This window comes from Calonectris borealis, chromosome 1, assembly GCF_964195595.1.
Source record: "Calonectris borealis chromosome 1, bCalBor7.hap1.2, whole genome shotgun sequence".
Classification (NCBI taxonomy): domain Eukaryota; kingdom Metazoa; phylum Chordata; class Aves; order Procellariiformes; family Procellariidae; genus Calonectris; species Calonectris borealis.
This window is the reverse complement of record NC_134312.1, coordinates 148,161,818-148,186,693: the sequence shown is the minus strand read 5'-3', so window position 1 is coordinate 148,186,693 and position 24,876 is coordinate 148,161,818. Positions and strand designations below refer to the sequence as shown.

Below are 24,876 nucleotides of genomic sequence, written 5' to 3'. Positions count from 1 at the left end.
GCCAAAGCTGTGGCTGCAGCTTGTGCAGGGTTACCAACCTTAATTTAACTCGAGCTAACTCAGGAACGAATAACATACAGTCACAAAACCAGTCCAGAAGCCTGCATAAATACTTGAGCCTCTGCACTGCTCTGGGCTGTCAGGGCTACACGCATGTCGGGGTGGCACTAGTCAGCTGTATTGGGTTGGTCTCCAAGAGCAGGGCTCTCCCAGGGTGGTATCGCCTTGTTGGATATTCGCATTGGCACTGTCACGTGAATATCCCCTCTTTTCATCACGGATTCTGCACATTTCTTCTCCCCGTCTGCGATGACATGGCACTTCTCTGGCAGCTATTCACTGCTTAGCTGAAAAGCCCAATATTCTGGAAAGTATTTAATGTGTGTTAACCTCTCTTAATGTGATTCAGCAACTACAAATCAGGAGAGCCTGCCTCCCCTGGCCAGCCAGATATCACAGCCAGTGCTTCATGCAGGCTGGACAGTGCGAGGCATCTTACTCTCTTTGGGTGGCAAGCTCTGACGATTGGTACTTTTATTTTTAACCAGAGATCACTCATTTTTAAAGGCTTCACGCAATCCAGGGACCTTTCATCTGCTGTGCAGATCGAGGTAGACCTGTATCTAGACGGAGCCTGTAGGAGCTGTGATTTGCACAGGTGCAGTTTATTACACATCTAAGGAAGAATCGGTGCAAAACCGCATTAACCCAGACCCCGCGCCTGAACTGCCGAAAGGCTGCCAGACCCGCGGGCAGAGAGGGCCCACGCTGGCACCCCGGGCTGCCGGCTTCCAGTGCCGTGGGACTGGGGCCACAGCCTGTCCCACAATAAACCTGCCCCAATTTCTCCCCAGTGTTGTCACCATCCTGGTGGTCACCACGGGTGAGTTGCTGGCCAGCTGGTGTGCCGAGGCCCACCCGAGGGCACCCGGCCGGCCCGCACCCCACGGGGCCGAGGGGCAGGGAGCACGGGTGGAGGAGGAGGAGGAGGAGGAGGAAGAGGGGGGAAAACAACAACCCCAAACCCAACTTCGGCCGGGCAAACCTCTCAGGGTGCAAGTTCCCACCAACTCCCCCCGTGCGGCGGGCCGGGCCCGCCCCCCCGCGCCGGGCGGGCGCTGCGCGGGCGCGGGCGCAGCGTGCGCGGGGCGGGCGCCGCCTCGGCCGCGCTCACGGCGCGCAGGGGGGAGGGAGGAGGCGCGGGGGAGCGGGGCGGGAGCGGAGCGCGGCGGCGGCGGCGGCCGAGTCGAGCCCAGCCGAGCCGCGCCGAGCCGCGCCGCGCCGCGCCGCTCGCACACGAGCGGTGGCACGGTTTTTTTTTTTAGGGGGTTTGCTTTTTTTAGGGGGTGGCGGGGGGTCCGTCCTCGCCCGCGCGTGTGCGGAGAGGGGCCGGCGGCGGCGCCGGGGGTGCTCCGCGCCCTCGCCCTGCCCGCGGTGCAGTTAAGATGCGCCCCGGACGCCGTGTGGTTGCAGCGCGGCGGCGCTGACATCGCTCACCATGGACAGCTTCGACTTAGCTCTCCTTCAGGAGTGGGACCTGGACTCTCTGTGGTGAGTGGTGCCTCTGCCTCCCCCCGGGCGCGGGGGGCAGCAGCCGGTAGGGGGGCAGGGATCTGCGGGGGGTGCTATAACGGGAGAGTGGTATAACGGGGGGTGTGCAAGAACTGAAGGGGGTGCAATAACTGGGGGATGTGCAATAATTGGGGAGGGGATGTGTGCAATAATTTGGGGTGGGTGTGCGCTTACCTGTAGGGGTGCAATAAATTGGGGGTGCAGCAATAGTGGGTGTGCCATAAGGGGGGTGCAGTGGCTCGGGGGTGCAATAACTGGGACGGCGGGTGCATTAGCAAGAGAGGGTGCAGTACCCCGGAAGGTGTCTCTCCTGCCACTTGCTCTCCCAGCATTGCTGGCCCGGGAGGGGCAGAGGGAAGGGTGCCCCCTTCCCCTGGCTGCCAGGCTGGGTCCGGGAGGTGAATGTAGTGTTTGGCTGCGGGGTTTCTTGCACCCCCCAACCCCCCCAATAATCCCCTGTGCTCACCCGCCACTGGCACCCCGGGCCGCACTCCCGGAGCTCATCCCCCATCCGTCCTGCACGCCCCTTTCACACACCCCTACCTCGCCCCGCAACTCCCCCCCGGCCGCCTTTATTGTCCCCCCCCCCCCCGACGCCCCTCTCCGCTGCTCTCTCCTGCCCCTTCCCGCTCCCCCACCCCCCATTGCATGCCCTTGACCTCCCCCTGCGCACACCCCCGTGCCTGCCCGCCCCGGCGGCGGGTGCGGAGCTGCCAGGGAGGAGGGGAAACAATTTCTAGAAATGTCATTAGCGGCTGGAGGTGGGAAGCGCTGCCCTCCCCCCCCCGCACCACCCTCCCCAAACCGCTGCCTCTGCCAAGTCCCGGAGTTTGCTGCGGGAGGCACGCCGCCCCCGGGCGGCCGCCGCTCCCCGCTGCCGGCCCGGCACTGCCCGGCCCGGTTCGGCCCCGGGGCGGCGGGCCCCCGTCGGGGCCGGCTGAGGTCCGCGGGGGGGGGGGCGTGCTCCGTGGCGGTCACCGCCGGAGCCACCCGGTGTGCGGGGAGGCGCCCCGGGCAGCGCCGGGACCCCCGGGGCGACGTCGCGGTGGGACCCGCTGGGACGCGGTGGGAGCCCGCGGTGGGACGCGATCCCGGCGGAGCCCCCCCGGTGGGCCGCGGGTGGGATGCCGCGGCGCCCCGCCGCTGCCACCCGTGGGCAGGCGGTGTCTGCCTTCCCCAGCGGGGTGCGCTCCCCGTCGGGCTGGGTACGCTGAGCCGCGGTGCGGTGCTGCGATCGGCCGGGGCAGCGGTGGCAGCTTGAGTCCGGCCGGCTAGGTCGGTAGTTTGGGGAGCTGCGGTTACTTTTGCCTGAAATCAGTTAACGGTGTGCATTTTTTTTAACATGTTAGGTGATCTGTATCTTCTGTCAGCGTTCGACAGCGCCGGCTTATCTCTTCGGTGGCAGGTGTAACAAAATAAGCCGGACCACCGAGTCCCATTAGTTGAGCCGCTTCTTACAAAAGACCTCAGGATGATGAGAACAGCTTGCACGGCATAATGCGAGTGCTTATAAATGCATACGTTGATAACATCCAGCCTAATAAAACTTTTATATTGCTATGGGAACTTTAAAGAGCACGTATAATACAAAATTAGTTACTACCCCATAAAAGTTTTTAATTACAGTGTTTCTGCCTGTGACACAAATTAAGGTTATGTCCTCGTTTCAATTATAAATACCAATATTCAGTTTATATGCAAACCATAACATTTATCTCTGGCCTGATTTTAAGTTTTCAGTCCATTCGCACGGTTTTACAATCAAATTATATGTTTTTTCTATTAAACAAGAACGGGAGAAATACTACTTTCACACATTTGAATGCTTTTCCCTTTCTCCTTGAATGAAGACAAACTTTGGGGGAATTTTCTTTTTCCAGCGAAAGCGTGCTGTTCATTAGCCTGTTCTGCAAGCTGGCTATTGGAGTTAATATTGAATTTGAAAAGCTAACGATGTAACTCTGGAAAGCTAGGGCTTTAGGCTGTGTCTGGCAATTGCTCCTTTTCATAACCTTTTTAGCATGCCTTTTGACTATTGTGGAGCCACTTTCAAATGACCGTGGTCGCCATAAAGCTCCTGTACGGGTTCAAAAAGACATCAACCATTTTCCAGCTAAATTACCTGCTTAAAAATGTCTGTATTTGCGTTACAAGAGATCTTGTGGTTTCATAGATCTTGTTGTTTGTTTTCCTCTATAGTTGTTGCAGTTTAGAAGATAGGTTCAATAGAAAGGCTTCAAATAACACATTAAAAGCAATTAAAATTGCATGGTGGCAGGCCTGCATTTGTTGCTAAACTCTCACTCCTGTGTAGGGATTGAACCCACAAATGTCCAGAGCAGTGCCTAGCAAGGGGATCACACCTACTTTCAGCAGAGCTCATGGGGGGGGCAGGGGGTTTGCAGGTGTTTGCTGTTGCGTGTTTGCGTCCTTTTGGGGCACTAGCTTTCGCTGGCCGGCTTTGGCTTGGAGTATCTGAGATCACGGGCTGGAAGTTTCTCATGAAGCAGCTGTTTTGGCAAATGGTTTGGAATAGTCATTTTGAAAAGGCATCCGAGCAGTATTAAATCTTACTTTCACTTAGTGAAAGCTTCCGAAATCCATCGTGAAAGCCAGCGGTGCCGCGGTGCTGCCGCGGCTGTGGCCAAGGGCCCTGGGTCAGTCTCCCATCACAGGCAGGTTGCGTGCGTCACGCTGCCCTCCCGCCATCCTGCCCGCTCGCCGGTGGACAGGTTGAGGACATTCTCCAGAAACCTGGTTTGGATACCGTACTAAACGGACCAAAACGAAGCTGGTATGTTAATTTTAAGCTCTGAAGGCTTGTCAGGATGCCTTCAAAGGAGTGCAGTTGTTGCCAAAAAGGGAAATAAAATATACCACATAGATAGGAAGTACTTCATGGCAAAGAGCAACACTTAAGAGACTTAATTTTCTCTGCAGCGAGAATGAATGTTGTCCTTTATTCTTTTGAATGTAGTCATAATGGCAATTTGCGCACTTAATTTATGACTGAAAATCCACTTTTTGCAGTATTTGGTGAACGTTTTGCTTAAAAGTGCAGTAATTAAATATTAACGTGCTGTTATAAAGTCCTTTTTTTTAATTTGGTATGTTGTTGGAAAATCAAAAGGAGTTTCCAGATGAACAGCAGCATGCTAATCAATTCTCATTGATTGTTACTTTTATACTATTAATGAATTTGCTCTCCAATTAATACGTGCTATGTCTTTTACTTTGCTGTAGCATAGAAAATGTAATAATATATCATGTCATGGCTATAAGACAGTATTTAACTAGTAAACTGCAATGGGAGAATATTGTAAGCTGTTTTCTACTAAACAATAGTTTTTCCAGGCTGTATTGGTGCCAGTAACACTTCTGCTTCCCAGAAAACAACTATAATTCAAATAGTGAAAGCTGAGTGCAAACTCAAATAGAAATTTTAAGAAAACATACCAATCTGTGGCATAAACAAAACTCGCGCCCATTTGGTAAGCTTTTTCCGGAACATTTTGGGATGATCAGCCCAACTTAACTCAGGGTGTCGTTACCGCTGACTAACACCATTATCCCAAACACACTCCACTAATGACTTTGAACCACAGCCCCCTCGCCTGTTTTTCTTTCTCCGTGCATTTATTTGTATGCTATATGTGTAGTTTTACTTGTCCAGACTCAAGGATGTGGATTCTCCAGTGCCTTATAGCTTTGTATTTGTTTACACCAGACAAAAAGAGATGGAAAATCTCCGTTAGAGGTGGTTTATATGCCTCTTGTACAGCAGAAAACGTACTACACGTGAAGGAAAGCGGCAAATGAGCAGACCGAAGGACGTCATTGGAGTGCCAGGACTAGTTCTGCATTACAGGCATTCGTGTTGTTATTTGCCTTATTTAAACAAATCTAGATCAAAATTCAGCCAGGTTCTTAGCTCTGTGCTTAGGTTTAGGCACAGCGATAGCCCTGGTGAAGAGCACTCAGTAAAGGCTCTCCTCACATGCTTATGTAAGGTAGATGCATAGGCTGAGGTTTTTTTCCGTTCATTAAAAACAATTAGCAGATTTATTAAAGCACTTAGTGTGTTGTACCAATCAAGAAAATAATTTTGAGTGTAACATGTTTGTTAGCCACAAACAAACCAGCATTTGTTTAGGTAAAAGAAGGCAAGTATGTAATTGGTTTATTTGGTCCTTATCTGATACTTCTGGATGTTTTGAGTTAGCATCACTTTTGTAGGAGTTGGATAGTCGTGTAAAAAATGTATAGCTGTATAGCTTCCAAGCTGAGATCAATATCAAATGCCACAGTGTAAGGTGGCCCAGTGTGTTTTACAGACCACATATTGAATTACTAGTTCATTTGCTATCTTTGGGTCTGTTCCTGCTCCATTTGAAGTCAATGAGAGTTTTGTTTGGAAGTTGCTATTAACAAAAAGTGGCCAGACATCCAGAAGGCTTATAAATGAACCTTTTGTAACTTCTTGATCCCAGGTTGTCTAGCTTGTAGTCGCTACATTTTATATTTGTGTGAGTCAAGATTTTTTTTCTCATGTTGCGCAGTGTTCACTGGAGACAATTTTAGAAAGCTAAATCTACAAATGCTTCTTCAGTTAAAGTAGAATATCAAGATATTTATTTTCAGATAACAGCAGCTACGTTGGGGGGAGAGGGTTCACTCCAACCATTCTATCAGCAGGATTAGAAGTTGGACCAGCTGACCCTTTCTACAGCCAATACACAGCAATAATACCTCCCTCTCACAAAAAAATTAAGTTAGTGTCTTCTTTTATCTCCCGTCTCCTTTACAGCTCTACTCCAACCTGTGTCTTGGACTTTGTCCCTTATTTCTTTCCTTTCAGCTCTTGGCCTCTTTCTACCAGTAATGCTTGATACCCTATTTGTCTCCTCCTTATTTCTATCTTTGTGGTGTCTCCCACTCTGCCTTCCACGCGGTGTCAACTCATGTTACCACCTTCCCCTCCCTGAGATCCCATCTAAAAATTTGCTCTTTCTGTGATGATTATAAGTTGTGAGCAAACAATAACACGAGTAATAACTATAGACTGTTCCCTTCTCCCGCTTTCACAGCATGTTGTCTCTTCCTGATGGCTGGTTTTTAGGCTGGAAGCCCTTTGGGTCAGGAATTACTTTTATTGTTTGAGGGTTTTTTCTTACAGCACTGAACAAATTGTATGTGCTAAACATTATAAATAATAAGGAGAGCAAGCTTTTCGTGGTCATAATACTTTATAAACATCAGCTAAATAATAATATTTCAAAAATACGTCTGTCGTGCCATGTGAGTGCTCATTTGCTGGATGTAATGTATCACATCCTCCTCATTTGTTTTAAATCTCCACCGAGTCCAGAGGCTTTGCCAGTTTATAGCAGATGAAGACCTGGCCCATCATCTCTGATTTGCAGGACTCGGTCACTTTTCTAAAGAATAATTATTTTTTTAACCTTCTGCTTTTTTTTTGTCTGATAAATGAAATTTTGATACATCAGTAGGACAGAGAGTGTGCTTTCATCTCTCCCCTCCCCCGAGGACTGTTTGGGCACCCGCGCCCAGTTGTGTGACGCAGGAGGAGAACAGCCCTTTGGGCTTTCCTCCTAATACTCAGGCTTGTAGATTTGTGTTCCTCTGGGTATGTTTTCCATCAGAAGTCGAGGCAGAGACTTTGCTAGGTTATTGGAGAAGGATTCGGAAGAGGGCATGAGGTACATGGTGCATTTCCAATTCTATGTGAATATTTCAAGGAAAATACCAGGTTTCTTAAAATTAGTGGAAGAGAAATGTGGGCCATAAAGCAAAAAAAAAAAACCACAGAAGAAATACTGGCTGTGGGAATATCGTGTCATCCATATATTAGGAATAACGTCACACTCAACTCCACAATACTCTCATTAGAGAAAGCAACTGTTTAATTGCAAGGTTTTTAACCTCATATAACAAATTAATCCATTTGTGTCATATTTATGACTAGGAAACAACAAAGCATGGATAAAAAGAGTTCCAGCAATTATTTGCAGCGTATGTTCAGAGATACCTTAAACACTGATTATAACTTTATTAACAATAGGAGTAATAAAGTAAAATCAATAGAAATGAAGAAAAACTGATATTACGTACAGCTAGAAAACAGGTAGGTTAAATTCTGTGTAAGATGGTGTCTCGTCTGACAGACTGAATCAAGTTTTAACTTTGAAGTGACATCCTCACAAAATGAGATTTCAAAAAACCAGTATTTTCTAGGAAACCCAGGTAAAATTTCTTTGTGTACGGGCTGGTTAGCTGTAAGGCTAATTCCAGTGGAAAACCACAAGTTCTTTGTGAACAACTGAAAGTAGGGAGAGGGAGAGCTGTAACCAAAACTATCTCTCCGTAAATCCTGCCCTGCTGAGGAATTACCATTTCAGTGCCGCTGCTGGGGGCTGGGTTCGCTGGCTGGCCGCTCCTGGGGAGCCCGCCGGTCCCCGCTCTGGCCGAACCCACCGTGTTTGCATCGTTACCATCGCTACTCGCTGGTCTTCTGTCTCTTAAAGTCAATGTTAAGACACCGATGATGCTTGCTGCTGCTGCCTAAGGCCCCAGGAGAGCAAAACCACACACTTGTAGTTTAATACCCAGGTAATAATCTATATAATTTCTGAATAATTTGTGGGTAACTATGAAGTTATATTTAGGAGAAAGAGTGGATGAACTGTAGCAACAGTTAAATGAACATGATGGCAATTATTAATATTCTGTGCTAAGCGTGTTGTATGTCTTTTCAAAGGTAAAAATGCATAGTATAGCTACTCGTGTTCCTCTCTTACAGCTTGGTATCTCAGCTTTCCCAATACCCTAAGCAAACAAAAAGTACTTGTTAGTAACTTAAGTTGACTGTGTTTTACTCTCTTAGGAAGATTTTAACCTGCATGCATGTACCAAGGACCTGGATACGGGTGTATCTTGGGAAATATGACCGTAGGAATGCAATTTAAATTTATCCTCAGAGATCCTTTATGTATTTTTTAAAAAATAAATTAGTTCCAATGCAGCAGTGGTGGTCTCAGCAGTCAGGAAACACTTAAAATTATGCAGAAGGGACCAGAAATCTTTGCTAAGAAGCTTTTTGTTGCTATGTTTTGTTTCTCAATAAAGATGATCCACAACTGTAAGTACTTAAAACTAAAAACAAGAGGGTTGTATCTGACAAAGCCGCACAACATCTTAATGTAACCCAGTCTTTCCGTGTGGTTGTTTTCACATGTTTCAGACCAAAGAAAGAGTCCTTTGTGGCTCAGCCTGGTTTGACTGAATGACAGGAGTGGACAAATAGAGGATGAAGGTGGTATCTTCTTACACAGAGTATGTTTTGATTGCTTTGAGCTGTGATCACTTCTTATTCCATGTATCACTTTTGAAATCTGTTAAGAAGAAACTGGTGGCCTTCCTAGTCCATGCAGTGCCATGATGGTGCAGTCTAGGTGCCACGGTATTATGATGACCTATGGTGGTATGAAAAATGCAAACACGACAGACAGATGGGTCAGGAGGAAAAAGCATTGGTAGAGTATGCATTTGCAGGGTTCATATTCAGAAGCCATCCCAGCAGTGCTGTCTCCTACCATCCATCTCCCTGTTTCTATCCTTGCCTTCTTTGCTTTGGTCACTGTGAAGGTTTTGGGGAGCCTGTTCTGATGTGCGGGTGTTGGCAGATATCTTAAACCTCCTCTGTGGGGGTTTAGCTTTTGTTCTGATGTTGCTAAGTGGTGTCTACCTCCTAGCGATGCACCAAGAGAAAGTTGATTCTTTCTGTCATTGACCGCGTCTGGTTGACCAGGAGGGTTCATCTCTCAGCTCTTGTCGATTTTAGGAGGGAATGACGTAATTTTAATGTTTTTGTGCTCCTTTGTCTTAGAACAGCAAGTGCAGTAGATGGTTGAACCTCAGTCCAGAAAAAATGAAGGGAGTTTGTTGACAGAGATACTTTGGAGAAGATAATTATATTGATATGCATCCAATAGAAGACACTTCTTTACATTTTTTGTTTCTGAAGTAGTCAGGGAGGGAACTGTCATGTTATCAACAGTTTTTAAAGGACAAAGTAACAATAAAAGCTAAGTGTGTATTTCTTCATTTGTGTTTGGCAAGGAGAGTGTAACATTTTCTGCAGGATGATGACCTTGAGTTAACTAAATGTCACCAGTTTAAAGAGTAAATTAATGTTACAATGTGCTTTGTTTGTGGTTAGGCCTGAAGACTGTCAGGAATTTCTTAGTACAAAAGGTGATTGTGTACTGGTCCATTTACTCAGGCTCCCTGCAAGAAATCCACCGTGATCCCAACCGATCTGAATTAGTATCACCACGTTGCCTTGCGTGCTTGGGTATACCAGCGTGCCTGCAGCTAGCTTGTGGATCTCTGCCCCTTTCACTGTGTAGATGGGTCCAAAAGGGCAACAGGACCGTACATTTCTCCTCGGTCATTGAGTCAGACTGCTGCTCTCTCAGATAAATGAACCCTTTTCTGAGGAGGAGTGAATACCTTCAAAAGCCAGTCATGCTCTATCATAAATGTGGCAAGGGTTTTGGGTTTGAGTTTTTTGTCACTGCCACTGATGATGAAAACCTGCTCCAAAACCATGGCATTGGTAGAAAAATTTTTCTACATATTTCCAATGTATGTGGCTTAACGTATCCCTGGCCATTTAGTACAGTCGATTCTGCAACATCTGAGGTAAAATGGCGTTGAGATAACCCCAATAAAGCAAAACATAAATAAATGCTGTTGCTTCGGGACCTGCACTGGCTTTTGTAGATCCAAGCCAAGTATCTCTTTACGACGCTCTTCAAGGCTTTGCATTGCACAAGAACTTACTTGCTTGGGTGTATGCCTGCGCGAACATGATTGCATACGATGTGGTAGAAATGCAACTTTTTTTGTTGTTGTTCTTAGAAGTATATAAGTAGCAATATCTTGAACTAATTACAGCTGATGTAAAGCACATTTAAGGAAACCCATTAGCGGAGAATTAGAACTAGAGCAGATTAGCTATTCTTTAATGGCCTTGACTGTAGATCTTTTGATGCCTTGGTAGCTTTTCTAACACTCATTGCTCATCTGTCTTGACTAAATGACTGAGAAGCTTCTTTCAAGTCACAGTCTGGTTGTAATGTGAAAAAATCGCTGTTTTCAGCTGAAAAAATGATTATCTGGAAAGGTAAACTCTACTGAGTTCTCGACTGTATTTGTTTTCGAGATGTAAAGCATTATTTTACTGCTCAATGTGACTGTATAATAGAAAGAGCAATCTCTAATACGCTTCCTTGGAGCTATTAATTATTTACTTTCTTGAAATACAGATCATAGACAATTCTACGTGACTTCTCTTCTTGCAGACTTTCTTGTCTCTCTCTTTATTTTTGTATGCTTTGCAAATGCCTGTAAATTCATTCTCACCGAAAGGGGAAATAAGTAATTTAGACTATTGCAGCTGTTTCATAATTAATTAATTTCAATTTAAAACAATCAAGTAGTGCCCATCCATTGTTCTGTGTGCTTTCCTGAGGCATTAAGATTCACAATATCAAAATAAGTTCCAGATGGAAGTGCATACTTTATAATCAGGGAAAAAATTCTGGTTTTGTCAAAAACCTGAAGGGTCCTGCCTTGATCAAAACAGAAAGTATTACGCTCAAGCACGTTTTTCAAGTTTTGAGCAATTACTTTAAGAACTACTTAAAAATACCAATTTGAAATGTTATATAGGGCATTAACTTATAAATAGAACTATAGAGTAAGAGAAACGGTGATGCAAGACTATTTATTCATTTGTTTCCTCAAATACTCCTGGCATCTGTTAAAATGTAACAGGGCTTAGCACATTTTCCCATTTTTGGCACTCTGTTTTCTACGATAAAGAGAAATATTTGCAATGATAAATCATCTCTTTGCTAATAATCAATAAATAACGCAATCTCCTGAGAAAAAAAATATGGTAAAATGAAATGAAAAATATTGAGCAGAAGGAAAGATGATCAAAATGGTACACTGAGAGATTCTGTATGTTCCTATACTTTAATAAATATCAGGCTTTGCAAAAGAACTTTTAACGTGGCAGTTTGCAATAAGAATAAAAAGTCTTTTTTGAACACAAAAGACACTTATGTAAGAGGTTTATATTATGTAAATGTTACAGTTATTGGCGATAGCCCATTATAAAGGAACACTTTATATTCAGAAAAGCATTTGCAAATAATGGGATAGATGCAGCAGTCTCTAGTCCTGACTTGGACAACTTTCTCTTTGAAGTCAGTGGAAGTTTTGCCTGAATAAAGGTGGAAGGAATTAGCCCATTCATTATTATCTGAATTACATCAAGAGCTGACTGCTAAACAATAAAATCATGATTCATAACATAACGGCTTCACTTAATTCTTTTGTAGTCTTAATATATCTCATTATATGGTACTTCTGTTCTTTCCTCTCTGTGCAGTATTCAAATTAATAACAAGCACCTTTACATAACTGATGGTTAGACATGTTTTGCTGCCTTAGCAAGATCAAAGGATTTTATATACCCTTTTTGGATAGATACCAAGAATGGGGTGATCAATCTCTTCTGTAACCATTAAGCACAATGTAAATATCTCAGGGTACCCAATTAGACACAAGTGGTTTGCCAGATGCTGAGAGCATCACCAGTTGTCAAGAGCTTCCCAAGTCTGTGGGACAGTCCAGAATTTATTAGGGATTAGTGGTGGTCCGAGTTGTCACTCCACTGATTTGTGCTCGTTCAGCTGTGCCCTGCTGTAAGCAGCCTGCATGATATGTGGAGGTAAGGTTCAAGCGACAGATACTTCGCTTCCCCCCAGGCACCTCTGGGTGGGAAGGAGGCAAGGATGGACGCTGGTGCTCCCGTTCCTTTCCTGTGACCAGAGAGGAATGGGGGTTGTAGTAAGTGAGATAGATAGCAAAATTAGAAGGGCATAAGAGAAGGAGACTGAAGAGAACAGCCCAAGAAGAGGGACCCCCAAAAGGCTTTAATACGAAGCTGGAGTTAACCCCTCACCAGGAAGCCATCTGCAGCCTTCAGGCTTTAAGAATTCTTTTTATCTAGAGATGTAATTGAAACAAGATGTGTAACAGCTGCAAGATGTCAGGTTTGTCAAAGTAACTAGAAAAATGAGTTCTGTGACACGCTCGCACACAGAAAAGTAACCTATACCTAAAAAAAAAAGGGACTAAATTATCATATGGGTTAAAAAGAGGAAAGAAAATCAAATAATGAAAGTTGCAGTTAATTCTGGAGCATGGATGGTTTGAAATTAAACTACAGTGAAGGTTTCCCAGAAGAGGAAATGTCCTAACTCTTTACCCCAATAGAAACAATAGTGAAACTCGCTCATGTTCCCATCATAACTGTATTTCATTGATGGACTGGAACGGCTTAGTGCTCTGCACTGACTCCAGGAGAGGGTGGCAGGTATGTTATTTTACCCTTCTGCCTGTTGCTGTTGTTATTCAGGTGCATTACCATTGGACTTGGCATCAGTCGGTAGGGACTCAGATTTGCTGCACTAGGTGCTGTTCAGACATGGGACAAAGAGCCAGTTGTAGGACCAAAAACTTTGCAGACAAAGTGAAAGACAAAAGAAAATTATGGATATAGGCAAATATGGTCAGAAAGAAAAGACAGAGTGTTTTAATCATCCAAATAAACAGTGGTTGCAGCAAACCGCCAGCCTGACAGTGCTGCCAAATGGATGAATGTGAGGATGATGGGAAAACCCAGAACTTTCTTTTCAAGAACCTCAAAAAGAACAATGAAGCGATTTTGTGCATGTTTATGAGGACTCCTCCCAAGCGTGAGTGACAGCACAGGGATACCCTGAAGGTGTTAGTTGGAAACTCAGAGAGTGAATTGCCCTAATGGGTCAAGAGAAGACTAGAGTCAGCCTTTTTGTAATAACTTTTGGTAGTGACTTTTCATAATGATGGGGATAGGCCACAAAGGGCCTTCATGGTGAGGAAAGTGGGAACCAGTGAAGAGCTGTAAAGAAAAGGGGCTCATAGTCAAAGCATCCTGCCTGGGAAACGCTCTTTGCTGTGGCATCTCAGCTGGAGCTGGCTCTCATCTATGAAGTCCAATTGTGCAAACTGAGGTATGTGCAGCAGCAGAAAAATGCCCTTGCCCAAAAATCTCAGTAGATGGGTAAGCTAAGTCTCAGTCAGTAACGCACTGTAGTTTAGAGCTACCATAATCCCACATGTTAAAGTTCTGCAGGTCCCCTGGTGTAGGACGGTGTATCTCAGTGCCAGGGAGTTATTTCATGGCAGGGCTGGAGCCTGTCATACGAAATCAAAGGCAGTGAGTGTACTTGAGCAATCTCCACGACCTGACACAAAAAAATGCCGCCTCCACGCACACCTTACTGGAACCTGCAGAATTACCTAGAACAGCTGCTGCAGAGTCAGGTTGAAGGTAACAGGTTCAGCTGCAGGAACGGTGGGGAAGCCAGGCGCTTGTGCGGTGGAGGCACAAGACATCGTTCTGGGGGCAGAAAGCCACAGGCTGGGTGAATGAAGCAAGCCCCCTGCTCTGGGTAGGATCAGGAGGGACGGTACCTGAAGAAGTGTCTCGGGGGTGTGGGAGCGCTCCCTGGGACCGTACCTGGAGATGCAGGTAACCTCTCCTTTGCCTGGGAGCCCTTCCTCAACGAACGAGGAGAGAGAATCCTCAGGGCTCAGCATAGTGAAACGCTGATAACTATTGGGTATTCTTCAAGGCACTCCACCTCATCAGAATATGTGTAGCACCAATGGGAACTAATTAAATGTACCTATTACAGTACTACTATGGAGTACTACTCCAGTACTGCTGCTTCAGATCAGAGCGAGTCTTGGAGCCCACACCGGGATGCCAGTCAAATATACCCTAATTCCCACTTTCAGAAATGACTCGGAAACATACCTCTCATTGAAAGCCTTAAAGAAAATGGAATCTGATTTTTTGAACAAATACGTAACTCAAGTGTTTTCCTTTCCTCAACTCATATTCACATGCAAAACCAGCTAATAAATTTCAGTGGTGCTTATACTGTAATTTGGTTGGCGGAAGAAAAGTCATCTGTTAAAGCTGAAATCATCATAACTCATTAGGTGCTAATGTATCTGCTGTGTGGTAGAGAAACAGGCTAGCTCTATTGAAATGCTTCTAGTTCGCCCTTATCCGCTCACAGTTCCCTCTCGAGGATTGAAAAGTACAAACAAGTTTTCTCACAATACACTCTAAGAATATGCTGAAGTAGCTGCGTTTACTTTATCCCAGAAGTCTGTCTCTGCCTGCAGACAAGCACAGAACCAAAGTGAATCCAGAAGTTTGAGTATGGTTCCCATATTTCCTCCTAGGAAGTCTCAGGAGATAAAGTGATTGTGTGCGCTCGCAGATGTCCCATGTACGTGCAGTAAATCCAACATGTTCTGAACATGCTGCTGGCCTTGCTGCACCTGGTAATAAACCATGGCAATAAATCAGGTGATCTGCGCATGCATAATAAATCTGATGCACCTGAATGCAGGCATACAGGATGGACATGCTGTGCACAAACTGGCCGTTTTCCAGGTCTTCTGGATGTCAGGCTTCCACTGTGACTGGCTTGCCTGGGAGTCCTGGCAAAACTGCTGACTTCCTCTTTGCATGTCAGCATTTCCAGAGCGTGTCCAGGGGGAGTGGGATGTACCGGAGACTAAAGCTTGAACGTTATTTTTCAGTGTGCCCATACTCGTTCAAGCCTGAAAATATAAACAACACTGCACCCATAAAGATGCTCTTTCTGTCAACTTAGGCATTTTTTGCAAATTATACCTCAAATCCTTACAAGTTTAAATCTATTCTCAATTTCTTTGCATGAAGGTTTTGTGTGTGTCAGGTGAATGCTCTTATCACTTCAGGGCATCAGCATCCTGAGTACCCTCTCAGTTTGCACCAAAATGTTTACTTTTGTAGGAGAGCTTTAGTTTAAGAGCTGTGAATGCGTGAGGACCTTCCTGAGGGTGATGGAGGTCAGGGTGTCTCCACTGGGGAAAGATCAGAGCCTGATAGTCCCACGCTGTGATTGCGTATTCTCCTCCCACGTCTGAGAATGTTCAAAAGTGGTGAACTTCAGGCCACAGTGGAGATACTAAAATGGGGCAAGGGTTGCTCTCTGCCCTGTAGGCCAACTGGCTTGGCACGAAGTATCTCCATGTAGTGGAAAACAGGGTGGCCACATGCAAATTGCCTATTGAAAATGCTTCCTTGCCACTTGGCTATTGGAAACGCTAAGTGTAGGCACAAGGGTTTGGGTTTTTTTGGGTCTGAGTGGGAGCAGGAACAAGCCCCATTGAGAAACAGCAGCAGAGAATCGCAACACTGACCAGAGCAGTTCTTCCTTTACCCCCGCCTCTGCGTTCATTTGAGAGAAAGGATCTCAGCCCTGTAAGACTGGGTGACTGATTTTATAAAAATGTAACCATTTCTCTCTTTACTTTCTCTGGCAAATGAGCCTTCTTTACCATCATGATATGGGCTGCATAGGAATGAAGCTGGGGACTTTAATGGATTGTAAATCACTGCACTTGTGTTTAAATAAGGAGTATATTCAGAGCAAAGATGCCAGCATGATTTCAATAAACCAGAAAGTGTTTGAGATATTACTAGACCTTATCGAGTTATAGTTACGCATCTCCCTAGGACTTTCTCACAGTGGTTTTCTGTGCCAATTCAGGACACTGCCTTTACGCTAATTAGCAATTCTGAGCAAAGTTGGAGGGAATTCATGTTTTTCTTCGGCTGGGCGACATGCTTATCAAGTCAGCTACCTCCAGTCTGATACAGCAGGCTGCCAACAGACTTGTCACAATTTATGAAGAGGGTTTGTGGTGGAGATGGAAAGTATAATGAAAACCACATCCACCAATTAAACACCTACATTTCCTTTTAGAGTCCAAACAATGGACAGCTTTCCTTTTGCAAAAGAGATTTCTCAAATCAAAGCAGCTCATAGAAGAAATATAAATTAGGAAGGAAGCTTTGAGTAGATCTTTAATGAGCCTCTGGCACAATGACATAGTGAGGCGTGACACATTCATGAATATGATCTACTTGCAAAGATTCAGCTCTCGGCAATCAAGCAAAAGTAATGCAACCAAATATGGGACGTGTTCGGGTCAAGTCTTTAGTACATGTGATATCAGTCTTTTCCTGATAGGTAAGGAGTACACCTGATGCTTTTCTTAGTGTGTGATACATGGTTTTAACACCAGAAAATTAGGATCAGTCATATTTTTCCTCAGGTGAACAGAAACTGACCTTCCCTTAATAATGGCAAGACATAGAAAAGGATCTTTGAAAATAACTGTGGACTTGTTAAGCAGAAATCAGAGGATGAGTTAGAGCCTGGATATAACACATTCGGCAGTATTGCAGTTAGAGGGGTAGCAACAGGAGCTTGGGGAGCTATTTTCTCTGAAGAAAATCGCTGATATCAAAACATTTCATTCCAAGGACACAGAACAGAACAGACACTTCAGAGAAAGGGTGTCAAAATTAACTTTACATGATTTTACTGACAGCACTCAATTACCATACAGTTGATATGGGCCAGATGCATTGAAAGACATTACAAAAATACACTGAGTGACGATAAAAACAAATATTATTATTATTATTATTAACACTGGAGTTGTATTTACCTCAAGTGACGCTCTGTGATATTTGGCACCAGTTGCGCTGAACGTCTCATCAGTAGGTCTGTAAGCAGCTCAGCTGTGTTCATAGGGAACAACATCTGTGTTCATTAGCTTTGTCCCATGTTTTTTTCAGGAAGCAAGACTAACTACTTTGGGCTCAGCATCATCTGACTACAGCTATGCTTCTCCTCGACCAAAGCCTATAGGGCTGCGTGATGCTATACGTGAAGCCCCGCTTCGGTCTTTCTTAGCTAGGGGGTCTCTGCCCAGCTGTGCTGTGTACACTTGCCCAAAGTTTCCTGGACGATTTGGGCCAGATGCACCTTTTTTTGTGGGTACGGGGACCTGATAGGCTTAAAAGGAGAGAGGTGGAACCAGACTTACCTGTGAGACTGTATTTTCTAAGCATGACAGAAAGTCAGTAGATTGCTCATTGTACAGTACTTCACACAGCGATTCATCTAAACCTGAAGTCTGTAATCTAAGGTGTGTGATTACTGAGAAAGTCAGTCAGTTAAGGCAAGAGACATAGTTTTATTGCTTATGGGGAGTACAGATTAAGGGAGCACAGAAGAATCTTAGGTCTCCAGCATAACGAAAAAGCAAGCAGCCCTGGAAGGTCAAAGTACAGCAAGTAATCCACAAAGGATGCTTGTTAGCAGGCTGGAGGCATACCTAGGGTGGAAGCTGAATGCGGTACTAACGTACTAGTTGCCTATCTAGCTGAACCACTAAAAATCACTTTCATTATATCTGTCATTTAATATGCCTAATGATTGCCACATCAGCCAGAAATTCCTCTGAGTTATTTGGATTTTGATTTTGTTCTTTGAACCAAGCAGTGCAAGTTTATGCCAGGAGATTAATTCAGCAGGTTGTGTGCCACCAAAACAGATACTTACTTCAGTCTTTACAGCTCTTAAGCAAGGTGCAACATAGTGGTTTATGTGCACAGTTTAGGCAGAATTAACATAGCAAAACCCACAATCCAGAAACCCAACTAGGCACCCAAGATGGCCTTGTTTTCTGGCAGAAACACGCTTAGACATTATCTCCAGCTTTGCTAGTGCGCATGCCTAGAGGCAATCTGGAGATTAGCAGACTCGTTAGCCCAGTACATAAGGGCCTGGAGAAGTCCAAGATCTGCTGTGGTCACACACTGTCTGTACTCCTTGCATGTCACAGCTTTGGGATGACGGCACCCAGGGAGGTGAAACTCAGGACTACCGCTTTTCCAGCTGAATGTTTCAGCCACTTTCCTCCTGGTCCCATGATCCCTCCATTCCCAGTTCCATACTGGGGTCAAGCTCCAGGAAGACTGGCGAAGGGCTTGTCACCCAGAAAAGCCTTTGACCTAATAAGTAGTGCATGTTCCTTGAGACTGAATCTACGGATGTGAACCCCATGCTGGGGATATACTTGGACCTGGGCTTCCCATTTTCTTATGCAGGTGTATTAACCACTAGGATGTTACCAAAACAGTATGCTTAGATGTGTCCTTTGGTTTTCTTTTCAAAGGTGTTCCCCTGTTGTCTGACCTAAATGCCCAAGAGGACACACGGGGTTCTATGACTCAGGCTGTGAGTCCTGCTTTCATGGTGGAGTCTAATCACAGCAAAACCCATAAGTTCTCTCTTTGACATTTTCCTTTGGCAGGCATAGGGTTTGGCTCCCAGTGTAACCTCTGGGTATTGAGAAGCTGGTTGTTGGGTGCCGGCTTCTCCCCATCCTCAGAACAGGGAGCTTTAGCACCCAACGCAGCACTGTGAGATCCGTTTCGGGAGCTAGGTGCCTAACTCTGCACCCAGCTGTGCAGCTCATCCCTGTACCCAAGTCTTTTAGAAGAAGATTTAGATCTTAATGTCATTACATTTATTAAGTTTAATGTTATCCCATCAGATTAACTGAAGCCAGCTGCTTCTCGCTAGCAAGGACTGGTAAACGTTATTTCAGAGGAGACAGGAACATTTGTCCTATCTTTTAGTTTTTCAGAGAAAGCATGTTTGCGTGAAAAATATACCCAGTTTTGTTGTTAATGCCAAGGTGGTCTAAAAAGACAGAAGATAATTCTCATCTAATCTAATCTATTTAGAGTATTTCTGGAGAGCCCATTACTGGTGTCTGAGTGACAAATGAAGGTCTGGATTGCACCTGCCAGGTATGTGCCTGGGGAGAAGGCATGTGCAGCGCATAAGGGTAAAGGCATGCGTGTCCTCATGCTCTCATGCAGGAACTATCCTCTATTCAGTGTTTTCTGGTGAGACATATAATAATTCCCAGTAGACAGCAGGTCAGATTTCTAAAAGAATATCAGTAACTATGGGCTTGCCTATATGTGAGCAAGCAAAATACATGAGGATGTAAACCGAGTAGCCTGCTGTACAGTCTGCAGGGTGCTGGCATTGGTATGTGGAAAATTACACACATATGTGCAGTTATTCAACTAAATTTGCTTACGTAGATTAAAAATATAGCTAATGTAATGCCCGTACCAAATTCTAGGCATTTCTTGTAAGAATGAGAAGTACCACTGCATGGTAGAGCAGTCAAAATTAGCGGCTTCTATCCAAATTTTGAAGATAGCCTTTATCTGTAATTGGCAACTTCTGTCATACTCCTCAACCTGGTGCAGACATGAGCATGGTGCACAGACTTCAGCGTTAGCAGTAGCAGATGATTTCCTTCCAGAAAGAAGATAGGGACAAATAAGCATCCTGTTCTGTTCCTGTCGGCAAGAACATCTCTATCTGTTCCTGCTGCAGTCGCTCGTTCCTCAGGGCCACTCACACCAAACAACACTGAGCAGACAGTATGAGATTTCACACCTAAGGCTTCATCTGTTCCTCTGCAACCACCTCTGGGGTGTCGCAGCGAAGTCTCTGGCTGGTCCAGCTTTCTGCTCCCGCTATCAGTCTTTTACAGAAGCTCCATCGACCATGAAGGGCTAGGACCAAGTTTAGGACTAGGTTGTGCCGATCAGGCGTGGCCGTAGGGGAAGAGGAGGATGCGGTGTGCAGGATTCCCTGTGTGTGACAGAGAGTGGAAATGTGATACTGGGAAATGAGGGTTGCTTAAGGCCAGGCCACCACATAACTGCCTGAGAGAGGCTGGCAACCTGCCCTCCTCAAGGGAGATGCTGACAGCTCCTCACAGAAAAATGATCTCAGCTCCTCTCCTGCTGCCCCTGACCACGCAGGAATGGCATGATTACAGAAAGGAGAAAGAGGGGGAAGGAGAGAGAAAAAAGGCTCCCCACGCCCTTCAGGATGCTGGCAAGCATCACTCGTCTGACAACCAGAGAAAATGGGGGAGTGAAGGGGGCTTCAGATGTTACACCTCGTCTCTATTCTCCTCAGGCTCAAGAGGGGGAGGAGAGGATGGCTGCCTGCAGAAGGTTAGTCGTGCCTCATGTCCCTCAGCTATTTGGCCCCAGCAAAAATGAGAGTTTCATGAGGGCGGCTGGAGCTCAATGGAGAATCTCGCCCGCTGCTGCGGTGCTGCAGCATGCCCCTCGCCTCCCGCCCCCAATATTCAGTATTTTCGCAGCAGTGAGAAGCAGGTAGGGAGCTGGGCAGCAGCAGAGCTTCCTCCTAGAGCTTTGTGCTGTCAGAGGGCTGCTTAGTGCAGCAGTCTTTTTTTGCTGGTTGTGTCTGGTCTCTCTGAGTACAAAGCAAAATAGGGAATCTGGCTGTTAGCATGTATCCTCCCTAGACCCCAGCCTGCATTCACGGACGCCGGTTATTTCTGGAACCGGGTGCAGTGCAACATGTATACATTAGCAAAATCAAGTCCTTATGCTGTTCAGGAAAATTTGGCTCTGAACCGTATAGCTAAAAAAGCTATCTGTCTGAGCTACTTAGAATACTGCACAGTTTTTGCCAGCTGAATAAAACCAATAGCATTTCTATGAACAGAAAGCTTTTGACAGCAGTCTTTGAATTATGAGTGGCAAGAACCATTCTCTTCATTTTTAACTTCTAACCCATGATGTATAACGTAGCCCTCATTTGAGGATAAGAGGTTAGTATCTTATTGACTTGGCTTTAAATTGCATTTCATTGTATTAAAGAGTATCTGTCATATTTTTTTTCTGTGGAGCGAAATATACTGTAATGTATGAAATATTTGACTTTCACGTAGCTGTAAGGCTAGACTTTGGAAAACATTCAGCTACAAAGCTAAGATCGTATTTAGTGAAAACATCCCAGAAAATTATGATTTTACAATTACCTTATTGGTAGGTTGATTTTAATGTACTTTTGCTGATAGCTACCTTTGTACTTAAGGATTGTAAATTAATTAGACATACTGCTTCATCTACTCAGGAGGCAGGAGAAGAGCTGAGCTAATAGCTATGGGAGTGCTGTACCAATTTGAGACTGAGGCTAAAATGACATGATAGAAGGAGAGGTTAGTCCTCTCCCAAGGTTGTCACTCCTGGTCACATTTTAATGTGAATTTATTGGACTGAAAGAGGTTAAAGAGGTAATTCTGCACAAGAAGAGAGAAATTTCTAACATAAAATGGAACTCATCAATAGTCCTGGTGTCTATGGGGAGTTGTCAGATTCCATAATATTAACCATGTAATTAACAGGATATATAAAGTGATGTGCTTTCAAATAATTTATATTTCAGATGCCTTTTGATGTGCTAATAATACCTCTCTTTTTTTCCTCCAGTCTCTTGGAATCACTGCATTCCTTTTTTTTTTCCCCATCTGTATAAAAACCCTTCACATCTATCAGAGAGTTCTAACTAGTGCTCGTTCCCGAGGGTGACTTAATGGACAAAGTATGGATAAATCCACATGACAAATCCACTTTACAATATGGCACAGCTGGCATTCTCTGCTCAAGTTCAGCTCACAAATAAACTTGTACGGAAACTGCATCGATGCAGAGTGCAGGTCAGTGCATATTGCTTCATTGTGTCCTGGAAATGACCTCTCGTACGGGTGGTGGTGATGCACTAACTTTTGCATCTCCCTTTCAGACGAGTCGAGGTGTGAGGGGTCATTTGCAGAGTACTTTGCAAGAGAGTGTGCGCTTGTTACTGGCATTTTTGTTGCTCTTCAAAACCTCATTTTCCGTCTTTAGTGATTGGGCTTTGAATACTTATAGGGTCTAACTGACAATTGTTACAACTCAGTTTTATTACTACTATTGCCTTTTTTTTTTTTTTTAAATATCAGTCATAAAATCATAGAATCATAGAATCATTAAGGTTGGAAAAGACCTCTAAGATCATCGAGTCCAACCGTCAACCCAACACCACCATGCCCACTACACCATGTCCCTAAGCACCTCATCTACACGTCTTTTAAATACCTCCAGGGATGGTGACTCAACCACTTCCCTGGGCAGCCTGTTCCAAGGCCTGACCACTCTTTCAGTAAAGAAATTTCTCCTAATGTCCAGTCTAAACCTTCCGTGGCGCAACTTGAGGCCATTTCCTCTCGTCCTATCGCTTGTTACTTGGGAGAAGAGACCAACCCCCACCTTGCTACAACCTCCTTTCAGGTAGTTGTAGAGCGCGATGAGGTCTCCCCTCAGCCTCCTCTTCTCCAGACTAAACAACCCCAGTTCCCTCAGCCGCTCCTCATAAGGCTTATGCTCCAGGCCCTTCACCAGCTTCGTTGCCCTTCTCTGGACACGCTCCAGCACCTCAATGTCCTTCTTGTAGTGAGGGGCCCATCTAGGCCCAGTCATCTAGGTAGGGGAAAAAAGCTTCCCTGAGCAGTGGAATTACCAAAACTAGACCATAGTTTTGTGTCTTGTGACCCCACTGGGATTGCTCTTTGCCAGTGATTGCATCTCCCTGGCGCTCCTCTTCGTTGACTTGGAGAGAAAACACCAGCGGCTGGGGCGGTTTCAGAGCTGTGCCTGAACTGAACGGTGCTCGCGTGCTGATAGACGGCTGGCTGCCATCAGCTGGCGTGGATAAAGGACCGAGTTATGAGCATTGCGTAAACAGCTGCTGGTTTTCAGTAGGACTTTTTTGAAACCTCTGTCAGATTTGGTTGAAATTGATTAGTAGGTTCAAAGTAGCAGCCGGGGAAGAGGGAGTAGATGATGGGGAGACACCACGGTCTGACGCTTTGCTTCCCTAGGAAGCCCTGCTGCTCATGCGATACTTATCAATCTGTGCAACAGACCTGGGTTAAAAAGAAATTAAAAAAAAAAAAATCTTTCTTGTTTCAAAACCCTATTTACTTGGTAGATGGAAAAAAAGTGCAGGTTGAGTATCTGGCGCGGAGCCCAAAACACATACTTGCAGGAAATTTCCTGCTGGAGTAAATGAGGTCTTTCAGGAAAGGCGGTGGGGGAGGTAGCTGCAGTCTGTGAAGGGCAGTCGCTGTGCCTGCGCTGGACCCGGTGCAGCATCTCGCACCAGAAGAATCCTGACCTCCGATATTTACAGCTAAAATGATAGAAAACTACAAAAAGTTGAAGGGGAAAGGAGGGTGAAGCCTGGACTCAGTCCGAGACAGGTCCACTCTCCCAGCGCATATTCAGCAGCATGACGAGGGCTGAGCGAAAATCTATACCCGCAAACCCCGCATGACTGAATGTAACATACTGGATTTATAAGCTGACTTGGCTGCTGGATAGTCTAATGATTACGTTTCGCTGTGATTGAAGAGGAAAGTGCCTGGTCTAGTTGCAGGATGCTGGCCTAAACATAGACCAATGTAGGAACATGTATCTGCTTAGTGGTATCTGAAGGGTTCCAAGCTAGTTTGCCCTGCTATATATAAGTAGCATATGGGAAAAAATACCGTTTCCATGCTCACTTACTGTAGTAGAAACATTTTTCTCTTATATCCCTAATACTTATAACTGATAAATGTAATGGCATTTTAGACATATTCTAATAACTGAGTGTATTTCTATCAAACGTTGTCAAAGAGCAATATTTTATAGTAACATTTACAGCTTATCAGAAATTGAAGCGTTTTCTCCTCCTATGCCCTGGCCATGCTATTGTGAAAATTCACTTATACAACCACTTACAGCAACGGAACAATAAAACATTTCCAGTCACCCTACAAGTTCATTTTATAATAATTTAAAACTGCCCGTTACAACCAATAACTTTGGTGCTGGAAACCAGTACAGCAGTTATAAAGCCCTGGCATATAACTTCTCATGGAAAGCAGTGGTTTTATCACAGCCATGAACACGCAAGTGACCTGGGGCATAAAATTACTGCTAAAAAAAAAAATTATCTATCTCCAGAAAATGCTCAGATATCTACTTATAACAATTACAACAATGATGATTTCACATCTGTTAGGCAGACAGTTTTAATCTGTAAAAGGTTAAGTATTTGACAGTTACTTGTTCTTACATACAGATTAGCTGCTTGAAGGTTTAACCTTTAGATGTACTTAAGTAACTACTCTTTTAAATTTATTGTGTAAAACCACCCAAATAAAAACGGTCTCCTCACTTGTAACTAAAGAATACAGAAGGTCCAAGATATTTTTCCCTCCCTTCTTACCGAATTGCTTAGCTGGCTTTGCTTTGTCCTTTGTGCCTGAAAATATTTACAAGCACGCCGTTTTAATTTCGATAGGCAC

At 44.8% G+C, this 24,876-nt stretch overlaps 1 protein-coding gene across 1 annotated transcript in view; it reads left to right on the top strand.

The window, feature by feature from the left end:
• Positions 1 to 1,169: 1,169 nt before the first annotated feature.
• Positions 1,170 to 24,876, top strand: part of AFF3 (ALF transcription elongation factor 3) — a 328,116-nt gene continuing 304,409 nt past the window's right edge. Inside the window, exon 1 of the mRNA XM_075135785.1 lies at positions 1,170 to 1,551. Coding sequence (XP_074991886.1) covers positions 1,499 to 1,551 — 53 coding nt within the window. The 5' untranslated portion in view covers positions 1,170 to 1,498. The remainder of the gene's footprint in view (positions 1,552 to 24,876) is intronic.